We start from the raw sequence: 13,948 nt of genomic DNA, 5'->3' as shown, positions 1-13,948 counted from the left end.
TAAGATACTGTGTTTACACTTTTTGATGCACATTTTTATTAGCACACCATTCAGTATACTCCTGGAATAGTGGTGTCAATATAATCAACAGCAACTTTTATACTCCCACAGCAAAGTAGGAGCCAAGACCTTTGATTAGCATGGAGTGTTGAACGACTGCTACTGACTGCAAAAAACAATTCTGCTAAAGTAATATTTAAAATAGTTTTCTAAGTCTAACTACCAAATCTAAGAAATTTTTGAAAGAGTGATCTTTACAGCTGAAAACAGACAGATGGTAGCAAAGAATCTGGGACATTCTCTCTTTAGAGATGTTTCACCAGCTTCAGAAAGGATACCTATAGAACACATTTATCTATGTACTGGCATTTAACAATTATGCCAAGAAATATGAAAGCCCACTTCCATCCCTACATGATTTTAGCCCATATTTAAGCATATTATTGTATCAGCTTCAATTTTAATTGAAATCTACATTGATACGTGGAGTCAAGGGAACCTAACCTAAAGTGCACTGTTTGAAGTGCACTGTGACCATACCATGAAATTGAAAAGTCAAAATAATTCTGAACTCCTTCATATTTCAAAAAAAAAAAAAAAAAAAATGAATCACGAAGTTCTACTGCCTTGTGGCTCTGCTACATTACAAATAATCTTCCTGGGTTATTTTTAATGCCACAAAGCAACACTGGTAAAATAACTAAGAGAATCCACATGTTTATCTATTTCAGAGCCTCCTACTCTCACAACTTCACTGATTCAAACTCATGTATGAGCACACAGACTAGAAGGTATTACTGCAGAACCAAGCAAGACTTCATTCTACTTGATATGTAAAGAAATTTTCATGATGGGCCCTGACCATGTGCACAGATACACTGATAAACTCACTCTCCAATTCTACTTGGCTCCTGCCATGGCCAAAATCTTAGCAAAGTCAGTGAAAGTATCTGAATGAGGACTGAATACATAAACTATCTCAGCATTCAAAGATTTTTCCTCATTTTTCTCTCCGTTTTAATACTTGTAACAATATCTGAGCAGACTGCACAATTATAGCTACATAGGCCAGAACTATATAGTTTTAGACTTTAAAGTGTTTCCCATTCTCCTAATTACAGACACTGGGTCATTAGGGTGATGAAAGATGAGAATTTCTAAGGCAAAAAAAAACCAGCTCGTGTTTTATTCATTCTTATTGTTTAAAATAAACATTTATCTTTTAAAAGAAGAAGAACAAATACCACTGAAGAATACCCCTCACAACTCTACAACCTGTTGAGAATTCATCATAACCTTTCAAGTAAGGGCTGAGTTTTCACCTAATCCAACATTCTTGCTTTGACTCACAACCAACTTTAAAAACTTTTAAAAACTGGCGTATTTGTCTAAAATCCCTAAAGGACCTCAAACTACCACTGCCATGGAAACCTGTGAATAACTTTATCCTAGCCTTTGCCAATCATGCAATTTTATGGCTCTTGATGCCCAAGACATCCTTTATGCTATAAAAATTATAGGATTTTAGGGTAGGGAAACAGTATCAGTCTTTTCCAACACATACCTTCTTGCTCAGTCCTGGTCATTTCTTCTAGTTTCTTCTGCTTCAGTGTGTCCACCACATCTGCTAAGCTTCCTTTGCGGCGTTCCGGCGTTCCAAAATTAACACTGGTCATTAACTCACTGCGGTCACGACCTCCTTCGTCGGGCTTGTTTGGTGAGGTAGAGGTATTTCGGAAGGAATATAGGGAACATAACTTATTACTCTCTGACTCCTGCAAAGAAACAAAACAGTGTGAAAATATTCTCTTATGGCAGAAGGATCTCAGGCAGGCAAAAGCTGAAAGCATTATTTATTAGTAACCTTAAGTTCTTAAAATGAGCATTATGATTTGAATTTCTTGGTTTCAGTGCTTCATAAGGGCTCTTTTGTCCTTAAGCTCAGTTCTCCCTATGTTTCCATCATACCTCATGCCATCTTCCTTCATCAGGGATTTTCCTTGTCAGGAACAGCCACTTCAACACTTTTTAACAATTAATGTGTTAAGATTTTACAGATTTTTTTAGTTCCTTACGTAAGGATGATACGTGTAGCACTAAGAGAGAAAGTACAGACAAGTACAAATTATTCCTGGATAAACCCTCAGCTAATGGAAAATAACATCACTTTAAAACTAGAGAAAAAGTTAGGCCAACAAAGACTGAGGAACAAGAATCTACTTCACAGTTAAATACGGATGATATGTGTCTTCCCATGCTCATTCACTCCTCTTTAAATTAAACCATTTTTTTTTTAAGAATGAAGGTTAAAATGCTTCTAATATACAAAAGGAAGTGTTTCTTTCAGGCCAACATAGACAAGAATGAGCAAGGAAACGACTTTATGACAGAACAAGCCATGTATGCCAATACATAGGTACTGAGACTACGTGTGTCAGAGGCGTTATACAGTCAAAAGCATAGAAGTAAAAAGGATTAATCTCCCTTGTCAATAGATAGTGCATAATTGAGAAACAAGAAGAAAAAACAAAAAAGGTATCAAAAAGCAATGAGTAATGCCAATTCTTCTCAGTATTGTGTTGTCACCCAACAGTCAAGCCTTTCTGAACTTCTCTGGCTCAGACTTCCCATATTCTCCCAGCAACAGAGGCAATATTCACTGCATCTCTGTTTTCACAATTTCAGCTAAAATGAGAACACATTCTTTAATTTGCCCTCAAAAACTCAACCACAAAAATTTCTTACACACTTTCCTTTCCAAAATTACTCTTCTATTTTAATTTTTAATAATGCCAGGCTAGGATTGCTAAACATTTGGGCTAAAGAACTAATGATTTTTTTTCATTTATGGTAAGCTTAGAAATGTCAGTGTGTATATTAGATTCTGTGAAACATTTTCTTTAAAATTAAGGAGTAATAATAGTAGCAATACATTTAAAAATTAAAGTAAGAGACTAATTAATAGTTTTGTCAAAAATCATTCTTCCAATGCACAGTGTTCCTCATAAATATATGGAGAATATATACTACTTTATGAGCTGAAAATATCCACCTACTGAAGAAACTTGTGATGGGAAATGCCCTAGCTGAAACAGGGTCTGAAGAAAGGCTAGAAAGCATTAACCATCAGCAACAACATCGGATATAAATTTTTGCTTCAGTCTGGAACAGATCAAGTAGTTGTGCAATGTAACTGAAGGAGCAACACCAACAAGGAGCAAGCACAGTAACTCAGGGCTGCAGACTGTGTAGAAGGTGGTGGTGACACATAGTCATCAAGCACAGCAGTAGGTGATCAGCACAACACTTACAGTCGTTGGAGAAGGAGGTAGCATTTGCCAGTGATGTTGTAAAAGTATTTATTAACTAAGACAGGGAACTAGAAGACTCTACACCCCAGTAGTAGCAGCACCCTGTCAACACAATAGGAGTGACAGAGGTTTTGTAAGCACAAACAGAAAGAGAGGTGACATGGAACAGAAACTTTACCTTTGCTTTTTTATCTATGAAACATTAGAGAATTTTTCATTCCACCCATTTGCATTCATTAAAGAATCTAATATCGCAAAGGACAACAATATCCTAGACCAGGTACAGAGATAATTTTTTTTACAGAATCACAGAATATTCTGAGTTGGAAGGGACCCACAATGATCATCAAGCCTCCAACTCCTGGCCTTGCACAGGACCATCCCCAAGAGTCACACCATGTTCCTGAGAGTATCATCCAAATGCTTCTTGAACTCTGTCAGGCTTGGTGCTGTGACCACTTCCCTGGGGAGCCTGTTCCAGTGCCCAACCACCCTCTGGATGAAGAACCTCTTTCTAATATCCAACCTAAACCTCCCCTGACACAACTTCAGGACATTATCTCAGGTTCTATCACTGGTCACCACAGAGATGAGACCAGTGTCTACCCCTCCTCTTCCTCAGGAGGAACTGCAATGAGGTCTCTGCTCAGTCTCCTCTTTGCCAGGCTGAACAGACCAAGTGCCCTCATCTGCTCCTCACACAGCTTCCCCTCAATGCCCTTCACCATCCTTATGGCCCTCCTTTGGACACTCTCTGACAGCTTAATCCCTTTCTTATATTGTGGTGACCAAAACTGTGCACAATATTCAAGGTGAGGTCATCTTTAAAATGGAAAGTTTTCATATATTTAATTGTTTCTGAAAACTACTTTGCATCTTTCTTAAAACTTGGTCTTATCACAGAGGTAATAAAAAAGCATCTTCTAGTATTTTTCAAATTTAGATCTGGAATTTCTATAACTTTCCTCAATGAAAAATTAATACTTTTTAGCATGGCATTTTCACCTTTGAAGACAACAGTATAAGAGCAATTAGTACTTTTAAAAGAATCTGTTCTCGAGAGAGAACATCTTTTTACAGCACATGAAATACATCCATCAGGTTTAATGCAGGGGTTTTCATGTTCTCAGCAAGAAACACTAAATCTATTGTTTAGCCCGGAAAGGGCTAATCTGTGGAGCAAGTGGAAATAACTGAATGTTCTTCCTCCTGATAACCCATCCTGTCTCTCGTCTGGATGCTGGATATGTGGTCCAGCACAATGTTCTTTTGCTGCTAATGAAAGACTCTCCAAGTCCTGCCTCCATTAGGTAGCAAATTCATCCTTCTTTTTCTTGCCCAAGAGACTCCAATATCCATAATGAAGATGAGACAAGTTTAAACTCCATGCAAATGATACAGATTTATGGAATGGAGGTAGAATGACAGCCTTTGCAAGAAGGAGGATTTGTCCAATTAATAGATTCTTTTATACTGTCAGTTTTGTGGGTATTTAAAATGTAGAACAAAAATAAAAGAATAAAATGCATTCCTAATATTTCTGGTTCTGTTTAGCCCTACAGTTGTAGTATTGGGGTCACCGAATGGCTAATACATTTGCAGAGCATTATCTGAATTGGCAATATAAGAAACCCAGTATGGATGACTTTCTGAGCCCCATCTTTTTCTAAAATGAGAAACTATTAAAAAGCATGATTGAGGATCCAGCAGAATTGCACAAGCTGAAAGGAATTCAAGGGGCTAAATAGGCAAATGGGAAAACTGTAGACTAGTCCAGTGTAAATATCTTATATAATAATAGCAGAACTCAGCTAGAAAAATCTACATCAGATGTATGTACAATTATCTACGAGAAACAAAAAAAATTCTTATGTCTTCTTTGATTCAGGATTGGTCCATGAATAACCTACAAATAAAATGTAGCTAAAATGAAATATTTAAAAGGCTTCAGAAGGAATTTTATTGCTACACATTCAGAATAGATATTTTTTACTGCTATGTATCTATTGTTGGCAACTTTCTTTTCATTACAACCATATAAACAGGTTATATTGACCTCACATTCATGGCAAACTAGACAGATCAAAACACAAGGGGGTAAAGGAAGTATTCATTTTTTTCCTTGGAAAGTTGACTCAATTGTATCTGCTGTTGCTACTGCAGCATTCTGTTTGTTGAAAATCAAATAAATGTTGCAGTAAATTTACAAATTATTTTAATTTTCATGGTGAACCTTATAAACTTTTGCAGACCAATTGTTGTGGCATGTCATGCTTATGTCCCAGCACCTCACCCCATTGCATGACCAAAACTGCAACTATCACATACACCAGATGCAGGCCTGGCTATCAAAAATGTATTTGCACTGACGTTCATAAGCAGCATGGAGAGACCCTTTTAATACATCCTAATGGTCCAGGTATCCTCTGAAAATAGACTACTTGGATCGTATATGTTGTTTGAGATAAGAGGTATCATCACCTCCACAAGTGTTTTGTTGGACTTCTTGCTCTAGTGTATGAAGTAATCTCGCTAGAAAATCTGGAGTTCAGATTAAAAACAACCACCAAGCTTCCTATAACAGAACAAGCTGATGAATTCATGGTTGGGAAAGGAGAACCTGGTCCTTTCGAATATGGATGTAGGAGGACTCACTGAAGAAAGATATCCTATCCTTAACAAACTTTATGAAGCCACCTTTTACAGAACAAGGAAGTCACGGTTTGTTTGACCCGAAGAGTGAAAAGAAAGGATACTATTAATGGTCTTTTTCATGTTTTTTCCGAGAGCATGGAAGAAGAGGTAAAGGCAAGGAAAGTGCCTAACCGAGATCAGCTCAAATTATTCCAATTTGCAAAATCCAAACCATCAAATTCATCGGCACTGATGAAAATTCCCCATGCATGCCAACTTTTTTCAGCATAACTGGTAAAACTTGATAAGAAAATGAACAAGAGAACATGACTGATACAAATGTCCACTTCACTTATTTGGACACACTCCGGTGCCCAAATTCATCCAGATACACTAGACAACTGACACATCCCTGAAATCTCAGGTTTGAAGTTCACTTATTTCTGTAAAAATGATCTTTTAAGTCTAAACTTGAAGTAATGTCTTCAACACACGACATTCTCTTTGAAGGTGCACAGTTCAAGGTGTGTTGTTCTTATCAGTGTCCGTGATTTCAATGTAAGGAGGGAAAAAAAATGGAAAATATCTTATAATCAGGTGAATAACAAACGTTTAGTCTATGGACAAAAGAGTTAACAAAGAGCATGCCTCTTTGTCAAAGACTGGTGAAATTTGGACACAGTAAACCCTACACATTTTTAATCTTGACTATATTAGGATTAATTAAATTTTCAGTCAAGAAATAGAACAATCATCAACATGTTAATAAAGTGTCAGCATCAAAATATTATGTCCATCTGAAGCATCTTTTACTTCCAGAAAGAGTGGACTGTAATTTGTTCCTAATGCTGTTAGCTAAACATATTGCTTACTACAAATAATAGAGCAATGTGGGTTTCTTCTCAGTTTGATCCATGTCAAGATTGCTCAGAATCCCTATACACCTTTGCTGGATTTACAAAACTATCCTCCCACTTACACACTAGTACTGGATAACTGTAGAACAACTATTTATGCCTGTACAAGAATGTACAAGGGTATGGTATAGGGATTTTTGTTCGCCACAATGAAGGCATTTCCAGACCAGCCCTCTAACAGTTGGCAAACAACAAAATTTGAAGACAGCTTATTACACAGAAACAGGCACAAATCTGACTGCTTAGAGAAAAATATGATGATTTTGCATCTTAAGCTTTCTTGTTTGTCTTACCGTGTCAGATATAAAAATGCTTTAATTTGAAGAAGGTATTTATTTGCAGAGATGACTAAATAAGAAAATCTTACTCCTCAACAACTGAAGAGAGAAACTCTTGACCACTGTTTCAGCTAGTTACTATTCAGCAGGGACAAAACTGAATTTATTTTTTAAATGTTGGGTTTTCATATCAAGGTAAATAAATGGCATTTTTCCTGTGTACATTTTCTTGCCAGCCTATTAGCACAGACCAAATTTTATTACTGATCATTCCACTCACTGTGGTTAGTGTTTTGACAAAATGTTCTTATTATAACAGTTTAAATACCTATATATAGACACTAAAATTTAAGGATTAAGTTCCAAAGTGAACAAAATTGAGCAAAATAAATAAATGCACAAAAGACAGAAAACCAGAAATTAGCAAGGCTTGGACACTAAAATACTATGCATGACTCACTCAGGGATAGATAGCCCATGCATAAAATCATACTTTTACTTGCCCCTAAAACCTTTACCTACCTTCCTACTCATCTGTTAGCGGGAAAACAACATTAAGATTTACAGTACACTATGGTAAAAGCTTTCCTAGGTTTATCCTTGGCCTTTTTCATGTTAGAGGACAATATACTTTAACCAATTTCAAATTTTCTTTGATTATAGGTGGTCCAACAACAGTGTCCAAAGTCTTATCTTTCCAGGCTGCCTGGTGTAAACAAGGAGTGGCCTGTTGACTACTCCTTTTAGACTTGCTGTGAATGACTCAAGAATAGCTTTGCTAACAGCAGGAACAATTCTGAATAATTACAAGCATCAGCTTGGTATAAATAAAGACAGGACTCTCTGTGACTACAAACATGGTATTTTCTTCACACGCCACAATTATTCTTTTAAAACTGCTACATTAAATAAGATGTATAAATTGTTCAGTAAGCCTTTTACTCTGAGAAAATGATATTTTAGCATGTACATTTGCTAAATTTCACAAGTTACATTGGTTAAATTCTTCAAAAAGAGAACTAATAGTTTCTGTACAAAGAAAGGAAATTCCTTATACTTTCTCAGATGTTTCTGCTGAAAAGGGATTGAAAACATAATCTTAATTTTCTTGTTAGTGTAAAAAGATATTTTCTTACATATTTAGATTCTAAGTTTAAGCAGTGCATTTCCCATCACTGATTCTCTTGGTTTTAACAGAATAAATGAGGGATAGTATTGGATGTAAATAAAGGTATTGATAGTTTACCCAGTATTTTTCATATTGGGAAGCTAGTATTTATAGCAATACCTGCAAGCTGAATCATAAGCCAACTTGTGTCACCTTTTATGAAGTCTTTTCACTTCCAAAATAGAGTGAGCAGGCACAAAATTACAGTTCTGTTGGCAAAAGATTGCAGGTTAAAAGCAAGATTTGATATTCTTGCTCCTTCCTCCACACGGCCCAAGTACAAAATATGGGGGTCTGTATTTGGAGGCTGAGAAGCAGCATCTCAGTTTGGGGACACCAGAACCATGCATGGAGATCTGGTGTGGGACAAATCTCTCTTTGGTATCCTCATAAGGGTTAAGGACAGACCAACATTCTGGTGAGCTGGATTCTCTGGTCAGGAGTCTTAAACGGGGGGAGTGCACAAGGCTGCAGATTTAAATGGCAGCATTTATGTTTCATGTAGGGAGGAGAGATCCTGTTTCAAAGAGAGAAGCTCTCTGAAGGTGAGAAAAAGAGGAAACCTCAGAAAATGAAACTGCAGGCTGTAAAAAATCGGGGTCACAGTGTTAGTTAGCAATTTAAGAATGACTGTGATCAACTTTGATTGAAAGTTGATGACTGCAATCCCACTTAATAGCCAGAGAGAAAACTGTTTCTGTAGGAGTTCAACTGAAATCACAGGATGAATGGCCAAGAAGTAGAAAGCAAATATTACTAACATAAAATGTGTTAGCTGAATTGCTTATTTCCATGTGGATGAGGCTTTTCTGTTATAAAGGGATATTTATCTGTCTCTGCATTGAATGGGACACATGTAAACACCCCAGGAAAGTTGGATATCCAGAGTGGTTTTGATTCCAAGTACTAGAGGCATGCTGGCACTTGGAACTAGTCTGGAGTTAACATATAATGAAAGCAAATGTTTACAAAATCATTTCCAATCACTACATTAAATATGGTTTCCCATTTTGAGGAATTTAATTAAACAGAATTAAAAGAAATTACAAATCTAAGTGATCATTTCCAATTCTCATCCGATTAAGAAAAAAAACACAAAAGTTTTATTAAGAAAGATTTATTTAAATCCAAGGCTTGAGAATGACTGCTATGAGCTATTGAGAGAATATCATTTGCTAAGTCTCAGCAAATTATGCTAGTGGGAGGGCAAATGGCAAGTAATGGAATAAAGCCTCAAGTCTTTAACTCAGCATTTACTCTGATAAAACTTATACTGATTTCACTGCCAAAGTACAGGCTGAATACAGTCTTTAAAAGGTTTGTATTTCATCTTTTAGATACATCGAAAAACCTCAAGAAACAATACAACAGTAAGCACTAACTCTAAGCCAAGAAATAATATAATAAATTGAGAACTAAAAAAAAATTAAAAAAAAAATAGGAAAATTAGTTTAGATAAAAGGTTTAAAAATAAGATGTCATAATAATCAGGCATATGTAATACAAGTATGGTCTTATGAATAGGTCACTGCAAAACTAAATATCTGTTTGGAAGGAAAAGGGCGGGACTTTTTGCTTCATGTAAAGTATGACCACTTAATTGCAACAATCCCTTCATACTCAGTTGTTGGAGCAAACCAGATCAATCCAGGTAAACCAGCATTGGGTACAGAGATTTCAGAAGGTTACAATTTTTCAGCTATGTGATTTAAACCCTACTTTACAAATAAGCGACACTTTGGAAAGCTTTGACAGGCATTTAGCTCCGTTCCACAATAGAAAAATTACCTCCAAATTCTTAAATACAATGACAAATCATTTCTATATGGCAATCAACTCACCCACAAATGATATGCATAAACTCATGTGTGTTTTTGTAAGAGTTAGATGCTAAGGATTTCCTTAATTATCCAAATACCATATGTCCTAACTCCCAGTGTTTAGGTTTGGTAATAAATCACAATATTGAGACTTTATGCCCTGCACTTTGGTTAAATGCTCTTATTAAGGAAAAAGTAATGGAGAGCCATTTACAAAATGAGTATTTAGACTTACATTTTCATCTAAACTGAAACTGAAGAAGCATTGTGATCAGTCTCAGTTGATTAGCACTGTTAACCTTTTGGGTAAATAAAGACACATATTTTGTGATGCATGCTTGTCGGAAGCTGCCAAATAAAACAAGGATTGTGTGGCTTGGATATTCCAGACCACTTTGTATATATCCAACTTCCCTCTATTAGGTCATCTTAATTGTCCAGCTTATAACTAGATCTATTGTAAATATAGAAATGAAATTTGTCTTTATATTTTAGCAATATTGAATGAGCATGAAAATCCTTCTCTGTATATAGTTACATGGTGTGTATTACATGCTTTATGTTTCCCTTTTAGCATTTGCAGAGGAATGCATGCAGGAAACCAGCCTGCTGCATAGAGTACTTGTATTTCTTTAAGGTAAACACTGATGAAACATTTGGAAGATTGAAATAAAAACAAGACATTTATGGGACATAAAGGTATCACATAAAATTGCTGTGAATTACAATAACATTGGCTGCATCCCAGAACAGATAATCCTTATAAACATGTAGGAATGTTGTAAACTGTGTATGAATGTCAGTGATACAGTGCATTAGAAGATTCATATTACACTTGGTGCTGTGTAAGTCTCAGTCCCTGGATTTTTCATGGCCTCAAAGACTAAAATAAATATATGTAGTATCTTTCCTTCCTCCATGAAGATATTTTATGTACACAGTTTTATTATGCTGAACAAAGATATCAAAGTCTGTTTTTTCTTGAGCTGTCAAAGTACAAAAGAAATGCAAAAAGTCCTTGCACAGATGTAGTAAAGTGCTGGATTTTATCTTTTGGCAGGTGCTCAATATGCAGCCCACATAATCACATGTTAATGACTGGAGTGTGTTAATCAGCATGCATACCTGATTCCTTCTTGCCCAAGGAAAAAAAAAATTAACAATTTAGAATGTGTTAATGCTTATACTTTTGAAAAAATTCATGTCAATATACAGAAGTGAATTAAAAAGTTTTCAGAAAATGCTTCATAAAAAATAGGAAATGTTAAAAGAGGAGAAATTACTAAAAGTTTAGATGGACAAAAGCAGCAAATCTTTTGTGAAGAACTCAGGTGATGATTAATTCTATTTAAAACACAGTTCACCCTAGAATGTAGGGAAAGGTTTAAAATAGACCGTGCATTTGGAAAAAAAATATTATACAATGTCAAAATGAAAATGAAACAAATATAAGAAGTATGCCAACAGGAACAATTATTTGATTCTTCATCAAATAAATTCAATTTTGTATTTCACCACTTCCATTAAGCACATTATTCTGCACAATTTTAGGGAATTGTTTTATTATTTTTAATGTGAAATGTAAACATCTTTTTATGCTAAAGCTAGTAAAACTGTCCTTGATATTTCCAACCTTTAGACATGTGCTTAACATTAAAGTTGCCAGTAGTCCTAATAAAGTCAAGTTAAGCACATACCTGAATGCTTTCTGAATCAAAACAACATGCTCAAAAAAAAATAAAATTCTATCCTTTCTGCAATGTATTTCTCACTAAAGTTTATTTTATGGAAAAATAGCATACCATCTGCTTTTTCACACTCTTTAATTTCAGTCAAAACTTTATATCTATGCAATTATATATGAAGGTATTTATCTCTTTAGTTAGATAAAAAATTCTGATGCACTACCTGGCATGCAGAAATAATATCACAAGCACAGTAGAATTGCTTTCGATGATCACAAAACTCAGATTTGTACATGTAAATAACAGCTGCATGAGCAATTTAGCAGATACAAAATTGCCAGAGTTTAGGGCATTTATATTTGATGCATTTTATATGTTCATATTCAGCCCGTAAAGGAAGTAAAAATAAAATTTCAAAACATGTAATTGTATCTATAACTTTTGAGAATTTGAAGCCATGAATTTATATAACAACAAATTCACAGTGTTTAGCATGTGTAAACATTTTCCAATGATCTTCCCTAAACACCTGAGTTTATTTTCCTTAAAGGGAAGAATCTTCAACATGAGAAGTTAATAACAAGGAGCAGGGGGGAGCAACAGGATTGTGCCTGCTTCAGGTAGAGACAGCAAGCACCAAAACATTAAGACCTTCAGGATACCACCTATTTCTGTGTTTCTGATGCCAGGAACTTTGCTAAAGCTATATGAAGCTAAATTTGATACTTGGTGATTTAAAATTATTTAAATTCTGAAAGGAACAAATACATGTGGTATTAAGAGATCTTCAATTTTTCTGCTGCATCTATAAATCTGCTCACAGTACTGCTGAGACGTACATGCAGCCACAGTGGAAAGGTGGCAAGTCTTTTGCTCTTTTGGCAAGAAGTCAACATAAGACAGAGACTTGATATAATTATGAAATATATCTTGATGCTGCCATTTGAGATAAAATCCAATGAGATACAATTAATTTCTAAATCCAAGGGGTCTCTGAATGATGTTAGAAAACATATAGGGAAACATAGCACAGGTTTGGAGGTAGTTAATTGTATTTGTATATGTATATGTGCCGGGTTTCCATCAGTCACAGGGAAATAACACCCATCCTTTAGACTTGAATTGCTGCAGTTGTTCCCTGTAACAGTCTCTAACTTCTAAATAACGGTAGAGCAAAAAGATGTGGATGCCCTCATTCAGTGTATGTACACACTGTCTAACTAACATATTATTGGGATACAACAATTCAGTTACTATTAAATATAGCAAATTTAAGTATTTTTGGGTTTCCCCACTCATTCTCTCAGTCTTTTGCCCTAAGAGAGACAAGTTTTGGATGCAATCTAAAAATTTGACTGTATCTCTTGCCTGATACTCACTATCCATGGGTGAAAGCATGACACTTTCACTGTTATCTTTGTACAACTTTGACCTCTTCCCTACAGTTTACTGCAGCAAATAGATATGGTTTTAGCCTAAAAGAGATTTTATTTTCTAGTAGGGCTACAATCAGCAAAAATACCCCATACATCCAGATATTTTTATATTAAGTTACAGTCAGAAACACACGTGTAATCTTTTCAGCTCAGCAATACGAATTTACAGAAATCTTTGGGTTGTTTCATCTTCTCCCCATTGGAACATCAAATTAGCTGGTGATATGATACTTGCAGTATAAGTCATTACAGGTCTGACGTTACAGTTGTTACACATTGCTGAATCTGTCAAATGAAGAGGGAGTACAAAGGGAATTTCCAAATGCAGCTGCTATTTCCCATTTGTTAAATCCTTTTATTACACCATATAAGTACACAGCTGGGAAATACTATAGAGTGGGAGTTAAAACAAAATATTTTGGCTTCCAGACATTCAGAATACACAAAGGACTCAGTGGAAAGCAATGCCTGCTATCAAAAGGGAGTGAAAGTTTGAAAACATTTCTAGCCAGTGTGTTTTTTTTATGATAATGCACGATGTAGTTTAAAGGTATCTTACATTACTTGAAGTGTTGCATGCCATAAATGTTGGGCAAAATTGTAATTTTTTTCCAGTCAAATTGCCCTTCTACTGTATCTTTTTTAAACTTAAGATCTGTATGGCCCTCATAACAAGTTATGATGCATACTGTGTGCTCT

The 13,948-nt window shown here is 35.4% G+C and overlaps 1 protein-coding gene across 15 annotated transcripts in view; it reads right to left on the bottom strand.

Annotated features, from left to right (window-relative positions):
* The window catches only part of SOX6 (SRY-box transcription factor 6), a 370,227-nt gene that overhangs the window by 214,885 nt on the left and 141,394 nt on the right, over positions 1-13,948 (bottom strand). For all 15 annotated transcript variants that reach the window (XM_051803959.1, XM_051803965.1, XM_051803957.1 and 12 more), the window contains one exon: positions 1,565-1,775. In XM_051803959.1, coding sequence (XP_051659919.1) covers positions 1,565-1,775 — 211 coding nt within the window. The remainder of the gene's footprint in view (positions 1-1,564; positions 1,776-13,948) is intronic.

The sequence above is a fragment of the Manacus candei genome, unplaced genomic scaffold (genome assembly GCF_025592945.1).
Source record: "Manacus candei isolate 608988 ecotype Guabito, Panama unplaced genomic scaffold, ASM2559294v1 h1tg000060l, whole genome shotgun sequence".
NCBI lineage: Eukaryota > Metazoa > Chordata > Aves > Passeriformes > Pipridae > Manacus > Manacus candei.
The sequence above is the reverse complement of the archived record's forward strand: the minus strand, read 5'-3'. Positions and strand labels throughout refer to the sequence as shown.